Source organism: Acinonyx jubatus, chromosome B3 (genome assembly GCF_027475565.1).
Source record: "Acinonyx jubatus isolate Ajub_Pintada_27869175 chromosome B3, VMU_Ajub_asm_v1.0, whole genome shotgun sequence".
Taxonomy (NCBI): domain Eukaryota; kingdom Metazoa; phylum Chordata; class Mammalia; order Carnivora; family Felidae; genus Acinonyx; species Acinonyx jubatus.
The window spans coordinates 136,249,406-136,269,065 of NC_069386.1; the positions used below are offsets into that span (position 1 = coordinate 136,249,406).

Sequence of the window (19,660 nt, forward strand, 5' to 3'; positions counted from 1 at the left end):
TGGAAGATTTTCCCCCAAAAAAACGAAACAAAACAAAGTGAAAACAAAATAACGACGACGACAACAACAACCAAAAGCAAAACCAAAACCTGGCTCCTGATTGGTCTGTTAAGTCTCAGAACTGCAACCGCGACACCTTCCTCGCGAGGCTTCACAATGCTCAAAAGCGTATTAAAGGCCCTGAGAAGTCCTGCAAGGAGGCATGCTTCTCTAAGCCTGGTCTAACCCCAGGTCTCCCAGACTTGATCGGCACGGAATCTGTTTTCCACTGGCTGCTCTTCCTGTTCTCCTTGCCCAGCACCTCCTTCTCCACCTAAAATGTAAATGTCGGCACTCCTCAGGCTTCAACCGTAAGCCTTCTTGTCTTCTCTCTGCGTGGGCCACCTTGCTAATCCCAGCCAGGATCATGGTTCTAAATGCCATCTGTGATGGTGAGTCTTACGTGTCAGCTTGGCTGGGCTCCAGCACCCGGTTCTTTAATCACACAGGAATCTGGGGTTGCTGCAAAGGTCTTTTGTAGATGTGGTGAACATCCCTTACTTTAAGTAAAGGAGATTACCCTCAATAATGTGGTGGACCTCATCCAAGCAGTTGAAAGCCTTAAGAACAACAACTAAGATTTCCAGAGAAGAAATTCTGCCTCAAAACTGCTGCATGAACTCCTCCCTGAGTTTCTAGTCCTCTGCTCTGCCCTATGGATTTTGACATAGCCAGCCCCTGTAGTCACATGAACTAATCTTGGAATAAATATCTTGATTGACAGATAGATGATGATGATGAAGAAGATAGATGATCCATAGACAGGTAGATAGATAGATGATAGACAGATAGATAGAAAGATAGACAGGTAGATAGATGATAGATAGATGATAGATAGATAGATGATAGATAGATAGATAGATAGATAGATAGATAGGAATAGGTAAATATCCTATTGGTTTGGTTTCTCTGGAGAGCCCTGCCTGAGACACATCTATGCCAACAAACTCTGAAACGTTAGCTCTCTTCTGAGGCATCTTCTCCGAATGCCCAGTGGAGAACCCCATTCAAGTATTTCACGTGTATCGTCGACGTATCTGTCTCTGTTACATATCTGTAGCCACCATGAGGGCTGGGACAGCCAAGGATGACCCCAAGTCTTCAAGGGAAGGTGCACGTTGTCTTCAGCGTGTCATTTCTCCTGCGCCCAGGTCGTAGAAACATTTCTGATCACAGGGCACGGCCTGGTTTCTTGTGTTAGAGATACACGCTCACAGCATCAATCCCATCCCCGCAAAAGACATACGAGCACTACTGGTTTCTGTGGGAAACGAACTTGATTTCACGCCCCCATTTCTCGCCGGACGCGTAGGCCATTTAGGCCCGTGGGCTGATTGAAAGATGAGGCAACAGGCTTTCCATATGGGCGGTTTCTGCCAGATTCCACAGAGGAAGGTCATAAAACTGGGAACATACGTACCCATAATTCATCTCATCCTGTGAACGTCCATATGATGAAAGAGTGACATTTTCCGTGGATTTATTTGATCTCCGCAACAGCTGTCAGAGCAGGCAGGGCACCTTCGCTGCCAGATGAAGAAACTGAGGGTCTGAGCTTTCCCGGGACTTCCCCGCAGGGTCCCCGGCTCTCTTCCCACCCTCGCCCCATCTCCCCCAGTGCCAGGGGAGTATCTGCGCTCTCAGAGAACTCACTCCGATCTGAAACCGTTTCGTGCTCTTTGCTGCACCAAAACAACAGCCTTTGGGGGCAAATCTGCACACAGCGGACCCCAGGGCAGGGGCTGAATGGTCCTCAAAAGGAATGAGAAAACGCGGTCTGAGGCTTGACCCTGGGCTGACTCCTAAGTTCCAAGTAAGCCTTCCACAAACAACATTTGTGCACGTCCACGTGCTGGGCCTTCCACCTATAATGTTTTTGCGTTTGTTTGTTTGTTTGTTTGTTTGTTTGTTTGTTTTGGCTGGCCTGCCTTCCAAACTCCTATTCATCTCTCAAAACCCCATTCAAATATCCCTCTGCCATAATTCTTCCAAGACTTCAATTCTTTAGGCCTTCATACTCGGGCGTAACCTTGGCTCTTCATTACCATTCTGCCTTCCAAGGCGTGCAGTCACTGTCTACCTGCCTGCCTGTCTTTGTCCTCAGACGGACCCCGCGCTCCACAAGGGGACACGGAAAAGGCTTTGTTCACCTCCGTCTTCCCATTGCCCACAAGGGACCTGGAGCCCCCAAGGGGTTCAGGACGTGCGTGTTGACATAGGGACAAACTATTGATATTCTGATATGCAGCATAAATAAATAGGGTTATGAATTTATTCAGCAAATACGTGCTGATTGAGCACGTCGGCTCTGTTGTAGGAGTTCCGGAGTAAGACTCTAATCAAAAGAGGTAAACACCTTGCCTGGTGGAGACACAGGAAGTAAAAACTAAACAGTGTAGCCAGGTGGTGAGAAACAATGAAGCGGGCGGAAGGGAGGAGGTATTACTTCAGGGAAGGGCTCTCTGATAAGGGGGGATTTGTGGGGACCAGGAGGACCCGAGGGATGTGGCTGTCTATGGGAAGGGTGCTCCGGGCACAGGGAATGGCCAGTGCAAAGGCCCTGAGGCGGAGAGGACGTGGCACGTCTGAGACAGAGCAAAGAGGCCAGAGAGCCAGTGGATGAGCGGGTGGGGAGCGTGAAAAGGACACTGAGAAAGGCAGCAGGGCTGTGCAGCCTTGTGGGTGGGCCACTGTCGATCTCAGCGCTTTCCGGTCCCTGCGAGGGGAGCCTGAGGGTTTCAGGCAGAGACGTGACCCGGTCTGGCTCAGGCTTTAGAACATAGAGGATTGTGGCTGACCCTCCCCGGTCACAGGTCATTTCCAAGTGTTGCACCCGGGCCCTGGCTGCATTAGCTCTGGGATTCTCCTGACTCCCCTCAGGGAGGGCCTGCTGAGTCTCACTGTTCAGGCAGCGTTTTATGTGCAAATTTCTAAACTTGCACTGGTTTGTGGAACCCCTGGCCCAGTGGGCTATTTTCTGCTGAGTGGCTGGTGCCCAGAGCCCCTTACTTCTAAATTTTTTTTTAACGTTTATTTTTATTTTTGAGACACAGAGAGACAGAGCAAGAACAGGGGAGGGGCAGAGAGAGAGGGAGACACAGAATCCGAAACAGGCTCCAGCCTCCGAGCTGTCAGCACGGAGCCCGACGCGGGGCTCGAACTCATGGACCGCGAGATCATGATCTGAGCTGACGTCAGACGTTTAACCGACCCAGCCACCTAGGCGCCCCGCCCCTCACTTCTAAATGGCCGTCGGCTCAGGCCACGGGACACTTTCAAGCCGGCCCCCGTCGCCCTGTCGCTTTCCAGGTATCTGTGCCTTGTTAAACCTACAAACTGTAGGATTTTGCATCTTGACACCAGACCCTGGCCCCATCCGTCCCCACCCCCTCTGTGCCGCACGCTGCAGGCTCTCGTATAGTGGTGTTTGCACACTTGACTGCAAATGTTGGCTCGATCACTTGCCAGACGCATGGAACATGAGCGGCCCCCGGGGGCGAGGGGGGGACGCCAGGCTTCCTCCTCCCTGCCCCCTGGCACCCAGCAGCCACCTGGCACCTTGCAGGTGCTCCCTACGTGTGTGCAGAATAGAAGGATGAACACTCAGACCTGTGCTCACAGAGGACCAAAGGGGCCTTGAATGACGGAGGCGCATTAAGCAGAAAGAGAGGGGCGGGGGGGGGGGGGGCATTTCCAGCAAACGCTCACAGGAAGGCGCGTCCAGAGGCATTAGGAGCCCAGGAGTCACCCGTCAGGAAATGTCCCAGGGTGGAGGGTGGCTCCGCGTGTTACAGCAGGACCACAGGGGAGTCCGAATTCCAAGGGGTTGGGCTGTTGTCCTAGGAAATGACAAAATCCAGGTGCTCTGGAATATTAATCCAGCACAAGCATGGACAGAAGGACAAAACTCAGAAAGCTAGGAGATTGGTTCGGGGTTCTTTGTCGCAGACGTGTCTGCCACGTGATTGTCTAACACTTACGGCCGGAAGGAAGGCTTGGACGGAGGGGAAGGACGGCCGGCTGGGCCTTCGGTCCCGGCCAGAAGCGGGCCGGCCTCGGTTCCTTTCCTGCGGCCACACGTAAAGATGATAAAAGAGACAGCTCGTGTCTTGTGAGGACTGAGCGAAAGCCCTGAAGATGTCCGACATCTGTAGAGATGAGCCCAGGGAGGTGACCTTGCAGAACCTGCTGGATGTGACTAGGAGAGGAGACAGGGTGACTCCAGGGTTTAGTGACCAGAGAACTGTGTGTGTACCATGGTGGGGACTGTGACCCGTGTGTCCCCAAGTCCCTTAAGCTCAAGCTCACCTTCTCGGAATATGCATGGAGCATAGCCCGAGCCCTCAGCTCAGGAGACCCTGCTGCCTGGAATCCCCAGCCTCAGCATCAGGGACAATCCAGGGAAGGTTGACCTGTCCCAGCACACTGGCCAGGCTGTCCTGTTTCTACACGGCAGCCCTGGGTCTCTTTCCAGCCGCCTCTTCATGCCTTAGAATAGTCTCTTTGCTGTCCTGTTCTCCCTACAGAGGCCTCACAGAGGCCCCCGGCCCCAGAGGACCCTCACCCCACTCCTGGCCTCCCCCTGCCTCCACGTTACAGGGGCCTGTATCCCTTCCTAGATGTAGGATTCCCTCACCCTGCCCTCAGCCTTCGGAATTCAGGCCCCCTTGACCCATAGGCTTGGGTTCCCTCACCCTGCCCTTAACCCCCCAGAATCCAGGCCCCCTCTCCCCACTGACTTGGGGTCCCTCACCCTGCCCTCAACCCCCCAAAGTCAGACCCCTCTTCCCAAGACCTGAGGTTCTCTCGCCCTGCCCTTAACCCCCCAGAATTCAGGCCCCCTCTCCCTAACACTCGGGGTTCCCTCGCCTTGTCCTCAACTTCCCAGAATTCAGGCCCCCTCTCCCCACAGACTTGGGGTTCCCTCGCCTTGCCCTCAGCCCCTGGAATTCAGGCCCCCTGTCCCCACAGCCCCAGAGGCAGAGGGCAACTCCACTCCATTTCCCACCCCGAGTGAGCCATAGGAGGAATATCCGTTTTCCTAAAAGAACTTTCCATCCCGCCCGCGGGGGGAGCCCCCAAGGCTTTGGCAAGGCTGCCACAGAGTCATCTCCCGAAGCCCCGCTCATCAGCCATCACGTGGCAAGTGGGCCACCAGCAGTGGGGGCCACAGGGTCCTGCCACACAAGGGCCCCTTCTCACCGTCTCACCGTCTCTCCCCAACGTGAGGCGGGGTCGGCCAGGGTCCCACCGAGTGGCCCGTCTCCTGCGGAGCTGGTCTCAGGGACCCTCACGAGTCAATGCCTGTCTGGGCAGGGAGGCATCTCCTAAGACAGACACTGGTGAGAAGCAGTCCAGTCTCCACTCCTATGGAAGAGAGAAAAGGCAGTCACTCTCTGCAAATGGTTTCCACTGGTGAGACCCCCATCTTTGTTACTAATTAGGAAGGCCTGGGATTTGGAGGCCTTGTCTGATGAAAAGCTACCCAGACGCTGGCCGACATTCACCTAACGTCTGCGTGACTAAAACATCCCAGGTCTCTCCTCACATGAAGGGACCGTCCCCAAAGACAAATTCCAGTCTCCTCCCTCAAATGCTCCTCATCTGCTGAGTCTCAGAATCTTCTTTGTTTTTTCTGCTTCCACAATTTTAATATATCTAGCAACAGGAGAAACTTGCTAGAAAGTTCTAAAGTGCAGTTTGTCCCCACTGAGGTGTCAGTACAGAGAAATGAAACAGAGAAGGCTAGATACTGAAGACAAAGGGGACATTTTTCTGCCCCAGACACATTGGGTTCAAGGTGACATCAAAAGGGGACATGGAGGGGCCCCCGGGGTGGCTCAGTCGGTTAAGCGTGCGACTTCGGCTCGGGTCATGATCTCCTGGTTTGTGGGTTCGAGCCCCGTGTCGGGCTTTGTGTTGACAGCTCAGAGCCTGGAGCCTGCTTCGGATTCTATCTCATTCTCTCTCTGCCCCTCCCCTACTCATTCTCTGTCTCTCTCTGTCTCTCAAAAATAAATAAATGCAAAAAAAAAAAATTTTGTTTTTAAAGAGGGGACATGGGGCATCCAAGAGGCAGGACTCGGGTGTGGGGAGGGCTGGGGCCCTGAGATTTGGGGATGACCTTTCCAGAAGCCACAATTCAAGCCCCAGGCGTGGATGCATTCTCCTGCATTTAGGGAGGGAGTTTGAAGCGTCTTAATTTTTAAGAGGGAGGGTTAGGAGCATTTCAGTTACAGGATCTTGAGGCCAGACACTCAAAGAAAGCCAGAAATTTCTTACCGTCTGAACAGGAGGTCTTGAGCAGTTCAATTGGTTATGTGCAGACAAATAGGCTTCAGAGCTGCTGGGGAAGATGAGGAAAAGTGTATCTGATCCCATTCAGTTCTGGACACTGCAGGAGTCAATTTTTTTCCTAGCTCACTGTTTGTTTAATGGGGCCCACACTAACGGATTCTTGGCCGTGTGTCCTTGAGGACTGAAACTCAAAAGGGACGTTGAAGTCAGCTCCCACAAAAGCTGAGGTTTTGTAGCAAACCTCAGGCATGTGGGACCCCGTAGTGAACGGGGCACAGTCATTACTCAATGTCCACTGAGGCTCGAAGGGACTGGATGATGCCGGAATATGGTTTAAGGGCATATTGGCCAACATACTTTTTTTTTGGCAGAGTCACTGGTCTCCCCAGATGTCTCCAAAGTAAAGCGGGGGGCTGGGAGCTGAATACTCTCTTGCCAGCCTTAGAGTACAGAGCAATTTTCCTTTTAAACCCCAGCTTGCTTCTTCCATCAAAAGACTCACTTTCTCGGCAATCCCTCCAGTGACCTCATTGGACAGGAGGTTGGGCAATTTAAGGCCATCGCGTTTCCACGGTGCTTCTCAGCCCAGAAAACACCTCCGAAGGCAGCTCTCGCCATCAGAAACCCAGACGAAGTCGCGAGCTGTTTCATCCCCTGAGTAAGTAAACAGCCGTCTCTCTTTTTCCTTTTACAAGAGCAAGGTGTAAGAGGAGATTCACATCTCGTTAGAAAAAACAAACAAAGCAAGCTTCCTCTTACAATGAAATACTGGCAGGATTTTCTGTTTTCTTTAAGTGTATGTTTTGTTTTTTGTTTTAAACGTAATTCTAAATCAGTGGGAGAGATTGTATTCTGTGTGCCTGCTTCAGGGTTTAGTTGCTTCTCCAGCAGAAAAGGAGGAGAGCGTCTGGACTAGCTCATGGAGGTCCCAGAAATTCTTTCTTGACATCAAGGCCGTATGAAACACGCAGAGGCTCAATAATACAGCCCCTAATGAGCTCCATGTGGACTCTGACCAGTTTCAATCTACGAATTTTGATTTATAAAAATCAAATCGGTCTTCCCAGGATTGCTTGCAAGATTTCATGAGGCCAATAAATTGGTTGGGTTCTTTGTGGCTTCAAAATCGCATCTTAATTATGTGACCGAGCGGAGATTCATTCATCTCTCTGTCTGTATTTCAAATGCCTTTATCTCACCTCACTGTTGAAATTGGAACGAATTCCACGAGGCCCAATCCGTTGAAGAAAGTGATCTCCCGAGTAGCACATGCCAGGGTTGAAATATGCAAACTCAGAAAATATCATGTAGAAATTACAGAATCATCTTCTCTAGCAGGCCTGCCCAACATCACCTCTACGTTTTTCAAATAAGATCAAGTATTACCGATACTATCAATAGCTGCTGTTTATTGAGCACCTACTATGTGCCAGGCAGATATCAGAGCTAAAACTAACAACTGGTGAAGGAAGGGCTCTCCTTTCTGTCCGACGTCATATAAACACAGACAATAGCTGGTGAAGACAAACCCTTTCAAAATGAGCCCAGCTTGAGCAGACATGCCGTGTCTGTGGGAGGCCCACGGACACAGCTGGGTCCACTGGGACGGAGGTCAGTGTCTGCTAAACCAACCAGATTCGAGCTGAAGTCAGAGGTCTCTGCTGGTGGCTTGGGAGGCAGCCCCTGATTCCCCAGGGAGGGTGAAATTGCCTGAATTTCCTCTGGCTGCCGTTAACAAATCAGCACAACCTTAGTGGCTTAAAACAACACAAATTATTATTCTGGAAGTCAGATGTTCAAAATCAGTCGCACTGGGCTAACGTCAAGGTGTTAGAAGGGCTGTGTTCCTTCTGGAGACTCCAAGGGAGAACCCTTGCTTTTTCCAGCTTCTTTTTAAAAATTAAAAAATACATATTTTTTAATGTTTATTTATCTTTGAGAGACAGAGAGCGTGAGCGGGGAGGAGCAGAGAGAGAGGGAGACACAGAATCCAAAGCAGGCTTCAGGCTCCGAGCTGTCAGTACAGAGCCCGACGTGGGGCTTGAACTCAGGAACTGTGAGATCATGACCTGAGCCGAAGTCAGACGCTTAACCAACTGAACCACCCAGGCGCCCCTATTTTTAAAAAATTTTAATGTTTATTTATTTTTGAGAGAGACAGACAGACAGAGACAGAGCATGAGTGGGGCAGGGACAGAGAGAGAAGGAGACACAGGATCCAAAGCAGGCCCCAGGCTCCGAGCTGTCAGCACAGAGCCTGACGCGGGGCTCGAACCCACAAACCATGAGAGCTTGACCTGAGCAGAAACCAAGAGTCGAGCGCGTAACCGAGGGAGCCACCCAGGCGCCCCAGACTAGAATGTATTTAGTTAAGAAAATGTCCTTGCTGTAAGTGCCGAGGTACTTGCTAATCTCTGAGCAAATTTTGCCAAGCAGAGGCTATTCTCAGGTCTGACTCTTTACATACAAAATCACGTAACTCTTTTAGCCCACGTATGTTCACAGGTGATGCCTTTATGCCCTAGTTCAGAGTGGCTTTCAACAAACATTTTTACCAGGTAATATTTTTACTCTACAAATACGTCGTAGTTACTTCCCCTTTTTGAACGTTTTGTGAAACTTAGAGGCCGCGCATCGTAGGTTTTCTCAATTTCGTCTCATTTCTTGTACGGAATATGAATTTACCCGAGTGAAAAGATTCTTCCCACAAACTGAGATATGCCAAAGCTCACTACAGAGATTTAAAATCAAATCTTGTGTGCCACCGAGCTCGCATTCTTTAAACATTTTTCCCCTTTCGCAATAAATGTCCTTTATTTTCTGCATAATGCCTTCATTTTCAAGGTAATTACAGTCTGCTAAAAGCGTAAAAGCAGGTGTTTTGGTGCTCCATTCTTTGAGTACCTTGATTAAAGATATCCAATTGATTTGGAACAAAATTCAAACAAAATTTAGAGTTCCGCTTTAACAAACAGCTTAGTAACATTTCCGGGCATTTAGGCTCAAGGTCCCCTAAAAGTGATTGATGATGGGGCAGCAAAGAAAGGAAATACGTGCTCTAGGGTTTTTTTTTTTTTTTTTTTAATTCATCGTCGACCTTCTTACGAAAAGCTTGTGGTTCTGCAACCCTGTGCACCCATCTTTAGATTTTCTAAACTTTGTCAACTCTAACCTCCATTTTAACTGGTAGAATATTGAGGGGCGCCTGGGCGGCTCAGTCGGTTGAGTGTCCGCCTTCGGTTCAGGTCATGGTCTCACAGTTCGTGGGTTTGAGCCCCATGTCGGGCTCTGGGCTGACAGCTCGGAGCCCGGAGCCCGCTTCGGATTCTGGGTCTCCCTCTCTCTCTGCCCCTCCCCCGCTCATGCTCTGTCTCTCTCACTCTCAAAAATAAATAACATTAAAAAAGAATTAATTGGTAGGATCCTGAAACTTATTCATATGCAATTGCAAACGGTGTGTGCACCAGTGGCCTCTTCAAAGTACATTTCTGTTCCACTGCTCTCTTATTTTCGAAAGAACATCGCTGTTACCATGACACCACACCCCAGCAAAATCTGTATTTGTATTATCATCACAAAAATATAACTCTAGTTCCAACGTAAACAACTGAAACTGAATTTAGAATAGCATCCCCCAGAAGTCGTTGTTCCAGTCACCCAGATGAAACTTCCAGAAGTTTTGCTTTGAGTCCGCGAATTGGATCATGTTTGGAACTGACTGGTTTTTTTCTAGTGGAAGAATCAGAAGATACCGATAGCATTTTCCCTGTGTAGGGAGTGGTTATGAAGCGGACCCATGATCAGCTGTCATTTCCACTGTTACCTGTGCAGGAGATAAACTGGAACCAAAAATGAGCTGAATTTATTGGCAGAATAGTAGCTTGATCTGAATGGAAAATCCACGCTTCCCAGAGCGACCTGTAACAACGCCTTCTGCAGCTATCTGGGTGCAATTGGTGTCTTAGGGCAGATCTTTTAAAATTACTAACTTCTGGGGCGCCTGGGTGGCTCAGTCGGTTGAGCGTCCGACTTCAGCTCAGGTCATGATCTCACGGTTCGTGGATTCGAGCCCCTCATCAGGCTCTGTGCTGATAGCTCAGAGCCTGGAACCTGCTTTGGAATCTGTGTCTCCCTCCCTCTCTCTCTCAGCCCCTCCCCTGCTCACACTCTGTCTCTCTCTCAAAAATAAAACACACGGTTTAAAAAATTAAAATTACTAACTTCTGCAGTAGCAGCTTTGGGTCTTAGGTTTTCTTGTGGTTGGTGAAATCGCCACAGAGCCCTGCCTAGTGATGTAAATAAACATCAACAGTCTGTGCAACTTGCAAATTTGTTGCCAAGTTCCTTGAGAAAAGGGAGCTCAGTACTTACATCCTCCTGAAACTTTCATCTTTTAGCTCATCAAGGCCAAAAGGGCATATTGCAAATTTTTAAAGTGTTTCCAGGGTAAAAAAAAAAAAAAAAAAAAAAAAAAAAAAAAAAAGAATTCCACAAAGAAAAATAAATAAATAAAACAATTCCCAAATAACCAGATAAATATTTAGCTGTGGATTTACAGCACAAGAGTGTCTCGACTCTTCCGTATGCACTCGGTCAGAGTTCTCCATGCCACAGATACTCCACAGCCACCAGCCCTTAATCCCCCGTGTATCCCACTGACCTCCCCACTCGTGGCCAAGCAGCTCATTCTCCCCTCTGTCTACATTCTCCCTCGGTGGTTTCGTCCACCCTTGGACGTCCACTGTGTCAGCTCTTGTCATTGAATACCAGACTTGAATATCTAGTCGCTGGAAATCCCCACGTGATGTCCCCACTTGATACTTCAACCTTGAACCTTGACATGTCCGAGAGTGAACTCCCGATCTCCCCGCCGCCAAACCCTGCCCCATCTTCACACTGCAGTCTCCATCTCAGCTGATGGCAACGTCATATGTCCGGGTGCTCTGGACAAAAATCTCGGCATCATCCGAGCCTTCCTCTCTCCCCACCTGTATCCGACTGAAAATCATGGCGGCACTACCTTCAATATAAAATCCGGAAACTGATTCCATCTCACCATTCCCCCTGCTTACCACCCCCGTGCTACAATTTTATTCAGTATGTTTACTGTTGTGGGCTCTCTCCTCCCAGGAGGCTGGAAGCCTCTGAGGGGTCTTTGCTAGTTTGATTCACTGCTCTGTCCCAAATACCTAGAACAGGGCCGGGTACATAGTAGGTGCTCAATAAATACTGGCTCAGTAGGCAAATGCATGGAGGAACTGGTAAATTACACCTCGGTGTGAACGGCACAGCGTGTGAGTTACACACAGCATCCAAACTCGAAAGTCATCATGTCCTCGGTTGAGGAAAGTCGTGCTCAGGGACATCAAGCGATTGCTCAAGGTCACCCAGCCAAGAATGGTTCACAAGCTGCTCGCTGTGTGAGTGGGGATCATACGGGTCTCCTGAGTCAGCTGTGGCCAGCTGGACTGGCAGGTGCCCATAAATCCACGAGTACAGGATGCGATCCCTTCTTTCCGTGGGGTTCCAGAGGGCGGCGAGACTCAGTCTGCTTGCTTCCCACCCTATCCCTCCCCCACTGAAACTCCGCGTGGGCATTTGGGAGGCAGGCCTGCTGTGTGGCTGGGACTGTGGCCTTTCGGGTCAGCACAGACTGAGGGCTCCCAGGACAGGCTGTTCGCTTCCGAGCCTGGCTTCCTCATCTACCGACTGGGAGCCAAACACGTAGCAGAATCGAGGAGACAGAGGCCCGGCCTCTGGAATCAGACTGTGCCGGGCTGAATCCCCTCTCTACTCCAGCCCCCTGTGCGACTGTGGACGAGTGATCAGTCCCTCCGCGCCCCGTTTTCTGAGCAAATGTAGATGACGAGGCTCTTACCCCCACAGGGCTGCTGGGAACATTAAATGAAAAAGTACTTCAATGTCAAACTCTCCGAATGGTGTCTGGCTTAGAAATCATCTCATCAATGTTAGCTGCTTTATTAATGTTGTTTTACTGCTGGTGATTTGCAAGCCTGGCTTCTCGGGCTGGAACCCTCCCACCGTTGTCCCTACCCCGTCCACCCCACTGGTCTGGGACCCAATGGACGGACATCCCCGCTCTCTGCACCTCTTGCTAGCACTTCCTGATTCTTTCTTAGGTCCTCGCCCACTGTCTCCATGTCTGCATCGCCTCTGGACGGTGAGCACCTTCAGGCTGGGGGCTGGGTCCTTTCCCTGGCAAGGTGCTGGCACAGAGCGGGTGCTCCTTGATGTCCGCCAAAGAGCGAACGATAATAATCTGGTTGTTAATAAGACCGAGTGCTTCCTCTAGACCAGGTAACCGTGCCAAGCTCTCCATAGACCCTGTCCCTGGTCCTCACCACGGTTACACGAGAGGGATACGACTAGCTTTGCCTTTCGAAAAGGGAACTAAAAGTTAGCGGGTCTCAGTGGCTCACTCCAAGTGGCTGCGCTCGGAATTGGACTCGGCATTCAAAGCCCTAGTCTTTTCCTGCGTCCCAAGGGGCGGCAAACTTTTCCCCAAAGGGAACAGACGGCAGCTATCTCCCGTTCTGCAAGCCGCAGCCTCGGCCGATACGTAAGTGAACAGGTACGGCCGCGGGCGGAGACAGCTTTCTGGTCCAAAGCTGGCGGCGGGCTGCATCCGGGCCTCGGGTTGTGGCTGGCCGCCTCCCCCAGGTGATGCCGCATGCTGGTCGTTGCAGGTCACCGCGGATGGCGTCCCGGACCCTCCTGGAGCTCCTGTCCCTGAACCGGAGCCAGCCCCCGCCCACAAACGCCACGTCCTGTGACGACGCTCGGGAGGCCTGGGACCTGCTGCACAGACTGCTGCCGACATTCACCCTCACCATCTGCGCCTGCGGCCTGCTGGGAAACCTGCTTGTGTTGTCCGTCTTCCTCCTGCCCCGGCGGCGCCTGAACGTGGCGCAAATCTACCTGGCCAACCTGGCCACCTCCGACCTGGTGTTCGTCCTGGGCCTGCCCTTCTGGGCGGAGAACATCTCGAACCGGTTCCGCTGGCCTTTCGGAGCCCTCCTCTGCCGCGTCGTCAACGGGGTCATCAAGGCCAACTTATTCACCAGCATCTTCCTGGTGGTGGCCATCAGCCAGGACCGCTACCGGGTGCTGGTGCACCCCATGGCCAGCCGGAGGCGGGGGCGCAGGCGGCGGGCGCGGGCCACCTGCGCGCTCATCTGGATGGCGGGGGGCCTCCTGAGCGTCCCCACGTTCCTGTTCCGTTCCCTCGCCGCCGTCCCGGAACTGAGCGACACCTGTGCCTGCGTGCTGCTGCACCCGCCCGGGGCCTGGCACGTCGCGCGGATGGTGGAGTTGAACGTGCTGGGCTTCCTCCTGCCGCTGCTGGCCATCGTCTTCTACAACGGCCAGATCCTGGCCTCCCTGCGAGGGCGCGCGGAGGTGGGCGGCACGCGGAGCGGGGGCTCCACGGATGGCAAGACCGCGGGGCTCCTCCTCACGCTCGTGGCTGCCTTCCTGGTGTGCTGGACCCCGTACCACTTCTTTGCCTTCCTGGACTTCCTGTTCCAGGTGCAGGCCGTCCGCGGCTGCTTCTGGGAGAAGTTCATAGACCTGGGCCTGCAGTACGCCAACTTCTTCGCCTTCACCAACAGCTGCCTGAACCCGGTGATCTACGTCTTCGTGGGCCGGCTCTTCAAGACCAAGGTGCGGGAGCTTTGTAAACAGTGCGTCCCTAGGAGCCTTCGTCCCGTGTGCCCGGCCCAGCGGAAAGACATCCTCCAACTTTTCTGGCAGAAGTCAACCGGTGGGGAGTCACGAAGCTTGGCTTCCGGATCCGCGATTTCGGACATCGGGAAGTCCTGCTGTGGTCGGCTGGGACAGTGAGCCCCCCGAATGGCCAGGACCCAGTCCCTGGGGACCGTGGGTGTGATTAGGGTGGGAGGACTGTGCACGGGTGATGGAGCCATGGATCTCGAGAGGGGGAGATCATAGGGGACGGTCTGGGTGGGCCCGACGGAGCCACAAAGGTCCTTGTAAAAGGGCAGCGGCAATGTCAGGGTCAGAGAAAGCCACGTGACAGCAGGATCAGAGGCTGGAGTGTCGTGAGGAGCCCCGAGCCATTGCTGGCACCCGATGAAGGCCAGAGAAGGGAAAGGAGACGCGTTCTCCCCTCAAGCTTCCAGAAGGTGCCAGCCCTGTAGACACCCGACTTTAGCCCGAGGAGACGGACTTCGGATGGCTGGCTTCCGGATCCATAAGGCAATAAAGTTGTGTTGTTTTAAGTCGTCCAGTTGGTGGTGATTTGCTACAGCAGCCATAGGAAACGCATACAAGTTTCCGGCGAGGGTCTCTTGTTACATTTCCACTTGCCGGCCCAAAATTTTCTCCGCTGACGGCTAGGCATGCAGAGATGATACGGCTAGGGGTCCTAACCCCAAGGAACTTGCAGAAATAATTCGAGTATAAAAAAAGAAAACAAGAGGGGCGCCTGAGTGGCTCAGGCGGTTAAGTGTCCAACTTCAGCTCAGGTCATGATCTCACAGATCGTGAGTTCGAGCCCCGTGTCGGGCCCTGTGCTGACAGCTCAGAGCCTGGAGCCTCTGCTTCGGATTCTGTGTCTCCCTCTCTCTCTGCCCTCCCCCGCTCACATGCTGTCTCCCTCTCTCTCTCTCTCTCTCTCTCAAAAATGAATAAACATTTAAAAAAAATAAAAAATAAGAATTAGGAGGTGACACAAAGCAGGGTAACTGCCCCCACCGCGTGAGAGGAGGTGCTCAGAGCACAGAGGAGCTGGGCCCAGGATGGGTGGCTGGGCGGGGATGGGTCTGGAGGGCTTCCAGGAGGAGGATACATATAAGCTGAGTCCAAAGAACTAGCAGTTGGCCAAACAGACGGCAAAAAGGTGTGTTCCAGATAGAAGAAACATGCTCGACCCAGAGGCTGGGAGGCTCAGAGGTTAGGAGGGAGAAGGATGAGGAAGGTGAGGTATAAGGTGGTCACGGAGGGGTTTGAGGCTTGAGGAAGACCTAAGATGCTCAAGGGCAGGGAGGGAAGCATGGAGGCGTCGGAGGAGGGGGGTGCTAAGGGCCCGGCTGAAGCTGGAAGGCATTGATCTAACGTTGTGTGAATTACTCGAGCAACGATTTCCCAAACAGGTAGACACTTGGGTTTCCCCAGCGTTGGGGTTCTTCCAGATGGATGGCCATAGTTCAAGGGTGCTGGGGGTACTACCTTGTGACTATGGCGAATGGCTGAATCAAGGAAGGAATGGACTTAGGAGGAGAGGGAGGCAGAGTGGATGCAGTTATGGAGCAGGGGGAACGTCTAGGTGACAGAGCAAAGGAACAGGGGGCTGTGGCCACAGATTGCGAGTGTCTGCATGGGACATTCCATCTCCCGCGTGGCCATGGCATCGGGTGGCTGGAACGGAGGAAAGGAGAAGGTCATCGGTGACAAGGCAGTCAAGGAATGGAGCGGTCGAGGACGGCCGCCCGCTGGGTCCTCTAGGCAGGCAGGTGCTGGAAGGGTCTGGGAAGGACACAGCCAGTGGGCCAAGGTACCAGGGGGCCGGTCCTCATGGGGCAGCAGCAAAGACCCAGAAGCCAGTGTTCCTGGAGCCTGGCGATGATGGTCTAAGAGGCTGGCAGGCGCTGGGCCACTAGGCCCTCGCAGGCCATCCGCGAGGACCCTCTGGCCAGCGCTCCAGCCCCTGGAGCTTTTCCTGGAGAGCAGAGATTGAGGTCAACAAGCAGGATCCAGGGTTTAAGTTAGATCACATTTAATTTAATTTAGGTGTTTATTTATTTTAAAAATATTTTTCTTCTTTTTTTTAATGTTTATTTTTGAGAGAGAGAGAGAGAGAGAGACAGAGAGAGTGCAAGTGTGAGTGGGGAAGAGGTGGGGGGGGGAGGGGGGACAGAGGATCCGAAGCCGGCTCTGGGCTGACAGCAGAGAGCCCGCTGTGGGGTTGGAACTCACCAACCGTGAGATCATGACCCGAGCCGAAGTCAGACGCTTAACCGACTGAGCCGCCCAGGCGCCCCTGGATCACACGGTGTTTAAAAAAATATTCGGGGGTTGGCTACCAGTATTTAAATTCCGGATTAAAGTCCCGATTTGGGGACTCCCTTTGACAGATCTACAACACAGGGGCTGCCTTCTTTGGGGCTGATATTTATTGAGTCTCTACTTTGTGCCTGACACTGGGGCAGGCGCCGAGAGCACAGCAGGGCCCTCCTGGAGCTGACCTCTGGGTGCTCCACCCCAAGGCACCGATTCTCTGGCCCTGACGACAGGGCACCCCTCCATCAGCTACAGCCCCCTTCTGCAGGGCAGAGACCGGACCCGCCTCCCTGTTAGCGTCCCTGGCTCCAGCACCCACGTGGGCTCCCACTTTCTCTCTGCGAAGGGCCCAGTAGAGACGTGGAGCTTCTTCCCTAAATCCAGCTCCAGCTGTGGGCCTGTCATGCACATCCACGGCTGCCCTGGCCCCTCCCAATGCACCCCATTACCCCATCTGTCACGGGCACTGAGTCGCCCTAAGCACCCCCGAATCCCAGCCCAGGGAGACTCCTGGGTGTTGCAACGGACACAGGCCGGTTCTCGTCCTCCAGAGATGAGTCACGAGCTTGACGAGGAGCAAGCAGAAAGCTTTGTCCTACATGCTAGATAGAAAAGGCTTTACATTAAATTAAAATGAGTGCGTGTCAAAGCGGGGCAATCTGGATAAAATCTGAAACAATGTGCTGGTTCTGACATTGGACCGTACTTACGCACGATGTAACCATTAGGGGAAATGGAGTGAAAAACACAGAGGATCTCTCTGTGAATCTACTATAAGGTTTAACAAAGAAGATACCATCAGGGTGAACCCCTCCACTTCACAGATAAGGATGCTGAGGCCCAGAGGTAGGCAGACACTTTCCCAAGGTTACCCAGTGAGCCGGACTCCTGGGACGGGGTTCTGTCTAGACCCAAGGATGCCAGCTAGACTGCGAGGTCAGAGAACAGGGCTCAGTGCCAGGGATCCCACCATGCGAACTGTCCTCCTTGTGGCAGACTCCTTGTACCCGGGACTGGATTGGAGATCACGAGCAGGAAGACAGGCTTACTTTTCAGGAATTTCAGGAGACAGGAAAGCATTAGAAGGGTCAGTTGGGGCTCAGCAAGTACGAGAGGAAGATCCTTCAGGGCTTTCATTGACGGGGAGTTCAGTGGCTGCTGAAATAGCTGCTGGCTCCTGGGCTATATTAATAGGAGCACAGCATCTAAAATGTGGGAGGTGATACCCCATTTAGCTTAGCACTGGACAGCGTACATGAAGAGTATCGTGTCCAGCTTTTGGCTCATTCAGAAGAAAGGGATCAGACTGGCGAAGGGACTCAGTATCATAACCTTCATGACACAGTGAGAGCCCGAGAGGGCTTTCCCGAAGAAGCAAAGACCTGTGGAGACAGGGGAACAAGTGTATTTAGTGTGACCCCAATAGGACCGAAGAGGGAAAAAAAAAAAACCCTGAGAAACACATTCTGGCTGAGGAAAGAGCTCTCTGATAGAGCTGTCTCATGCGAGCAGGGGAGGCTGATAAGAAGAGAGGTCGTTTCTCGGTAGGAGATGTGTAATCCACAGAGTCCGCCTGGGAGGAGTTCAGGAAACAAGGGGGTAACAGAGGAGGTGAGTCCGAGCTGGGTCTTGAAGTTAAACAGGATCGTGAGGGCGTTGACCCCCCCCCCCCCACCCCAACAGCCTTTGACTCGTGTAAGATGTCAGCCAGTAAGATCAAGGGCAAGGCTCGAGATTATCGCAAGGCTCCGAGGTCGGTGTTCCCTCTAGGCCACGAGAGTGCACGGAGCCTCTAAACAGGGGAGTGTCCGTTCAGACCCACATTCTAGACGGATCGCTCCACTGGAATATGTGGAACAGGGACGATGGCCTGCAGGTCGTATAAGCTATGCGTTGCCCCCCGCGAACCACCTCCGAACTTACAGAAATAGACCCACCTTAGCTCACAGTTCTGCAGTCGACCATACGGGCTCCTGCCGGGCTGGGCCACTCTCACGCGTGCACCTGTCATCGGCAAACGGCCAGCCAGCTCTGCTTCCGGGGGTTGAGCAGGAGGGCACGGCGGGCACGGAGCCGGCCTCAGGTAAATTAAACATCACCGACAGATTAGGTGCGTGGCTGCAAGGCCGAGGCCCCCAAATCTGACCTCCCCCGTCTAAGACAGAAACAGAGTCGCTGAATCATCCACTGCTTCGACTGCCCTTACTGGGTGTTTCATACACGCCGGGGATTGTGGGAGGCGGGGGTACAGAGGACAATGAGACCCCGTCCTTCTCTTAGAGAGGCCGCAGGACGCGGAAGAGACCGGCTAGGGCAGGCTGCTCGGTCTATGGACGGGACACCTGAAGCCCAGCATGCTTTGCCCCGTCACGGGGTGACACCGGTCGGTGTGAGGTCTGGATGGGGGGCCAGCTCTCGTACCCTGTCTAGCCCCCTCGCCCCGTACAGTGGCTCCCCAGAAAATGCTTCCTGACGATCTCACGGTTCATGGGTTCGAGCCCCACATCGGGCTCTGTGCTGACAGCTCGGAGCCCAGAGCCTGCTTCGGATTCTTTGTCTCCCTCTCTCTCTGCCCCTCCCTTGCTCCCACTCTGTCTCTCTTTCTCTTTCTCTCAAAAATAAATAAAAATATTTTTAAAAATTAAAAAAATAAAAGAAAGAATTAAGAAGCCCACTGATACCATATATCTAGGTGACATCACCCAACCGTGCCCTCCTCAGTCATGAAGGTGACATCGTGGCCCCCATCCCCTGACTCCAATCTGCCTCGCTTAGTTCCAAACAGGCAGGAAAACTGTCCTCAAACCCCAGCTCCTATTATCTTGCCCATCTCTTCCTCCAAGGGACTCAAATTCCAAATATCTGTTACTCCTTGGGCAAAACCATGAAAGTCCGATGGCGAAATGCCAATCCGATTCCCGAGAGAGTGTTCACAAAATCCTTGGTAATACCTTAGCAAGTTTTGATCTGGGGTTTCTTGGCAATATGGACGTTTTGGGCCACACAGTTCTTTGTGGTACGGGGGAGGGGGGTGGCTGTCGGGGGGCATCATAGGGTGTTCAACAGCATCTCAGACCTCCAGCCTCTACCACTAGATTCCAGAAGCCCTCCCCCAGTGCGACAACCAAAATGTCTTAAGATATTAATTACCAAATGTCTTCCGGGAGCGAGATCGCCCCTACCCCGAGCTGAGAACCACATTTTAACTCGCGTGATCTAGTTATTCAGCAAGGGCCTCAAGGAAAGGCTGGTGATCTGGGGGGACTGCTCGGAGGTGGTGGGG

The 19,660-nt window shown here is 52.5% G+C and overlaps 1 protein-coding gene across 5 annotated transcripts in view; it reads left to right on the plus strand.

Annotated features, from left to right (window-relative positions):
* The window catches only part of BDKRB2 (bradykinin receptor B2), a 53,250-nt gene extending 38,650 nt beyond the window's left edge, over nucleotides 1–14,600 (plus strand). For 2 of the 5 annotated variants that reach the window (XM_027066559.2, XM_027066558.2), the window contains 2 exons: nucleotides 6,859–6,994; nucleotides 13,044–14,600. In XM_027066559.2, the coding sequence (XP_026922360.2) occupies nucleotides 6,859–6,994; nucleotides 13,044–14,199 (1,292 nt within the window). In that variant the 3' untranslated portion in view covers nucleotides 14,200–14,600. Of the gene's footprint in view, nucleotides 1–6,812; nucleotides 6,995–13,043 lie in introns of all 5 variants that reach the window. The other 3 variants (XM_053224910.1, XM_027066560.2, XM_027066561.2) reach the window with 2 other exon arrangements.
* Nucleotides 14,601–19,660: the final 5,060 nt, after the last annotated feature.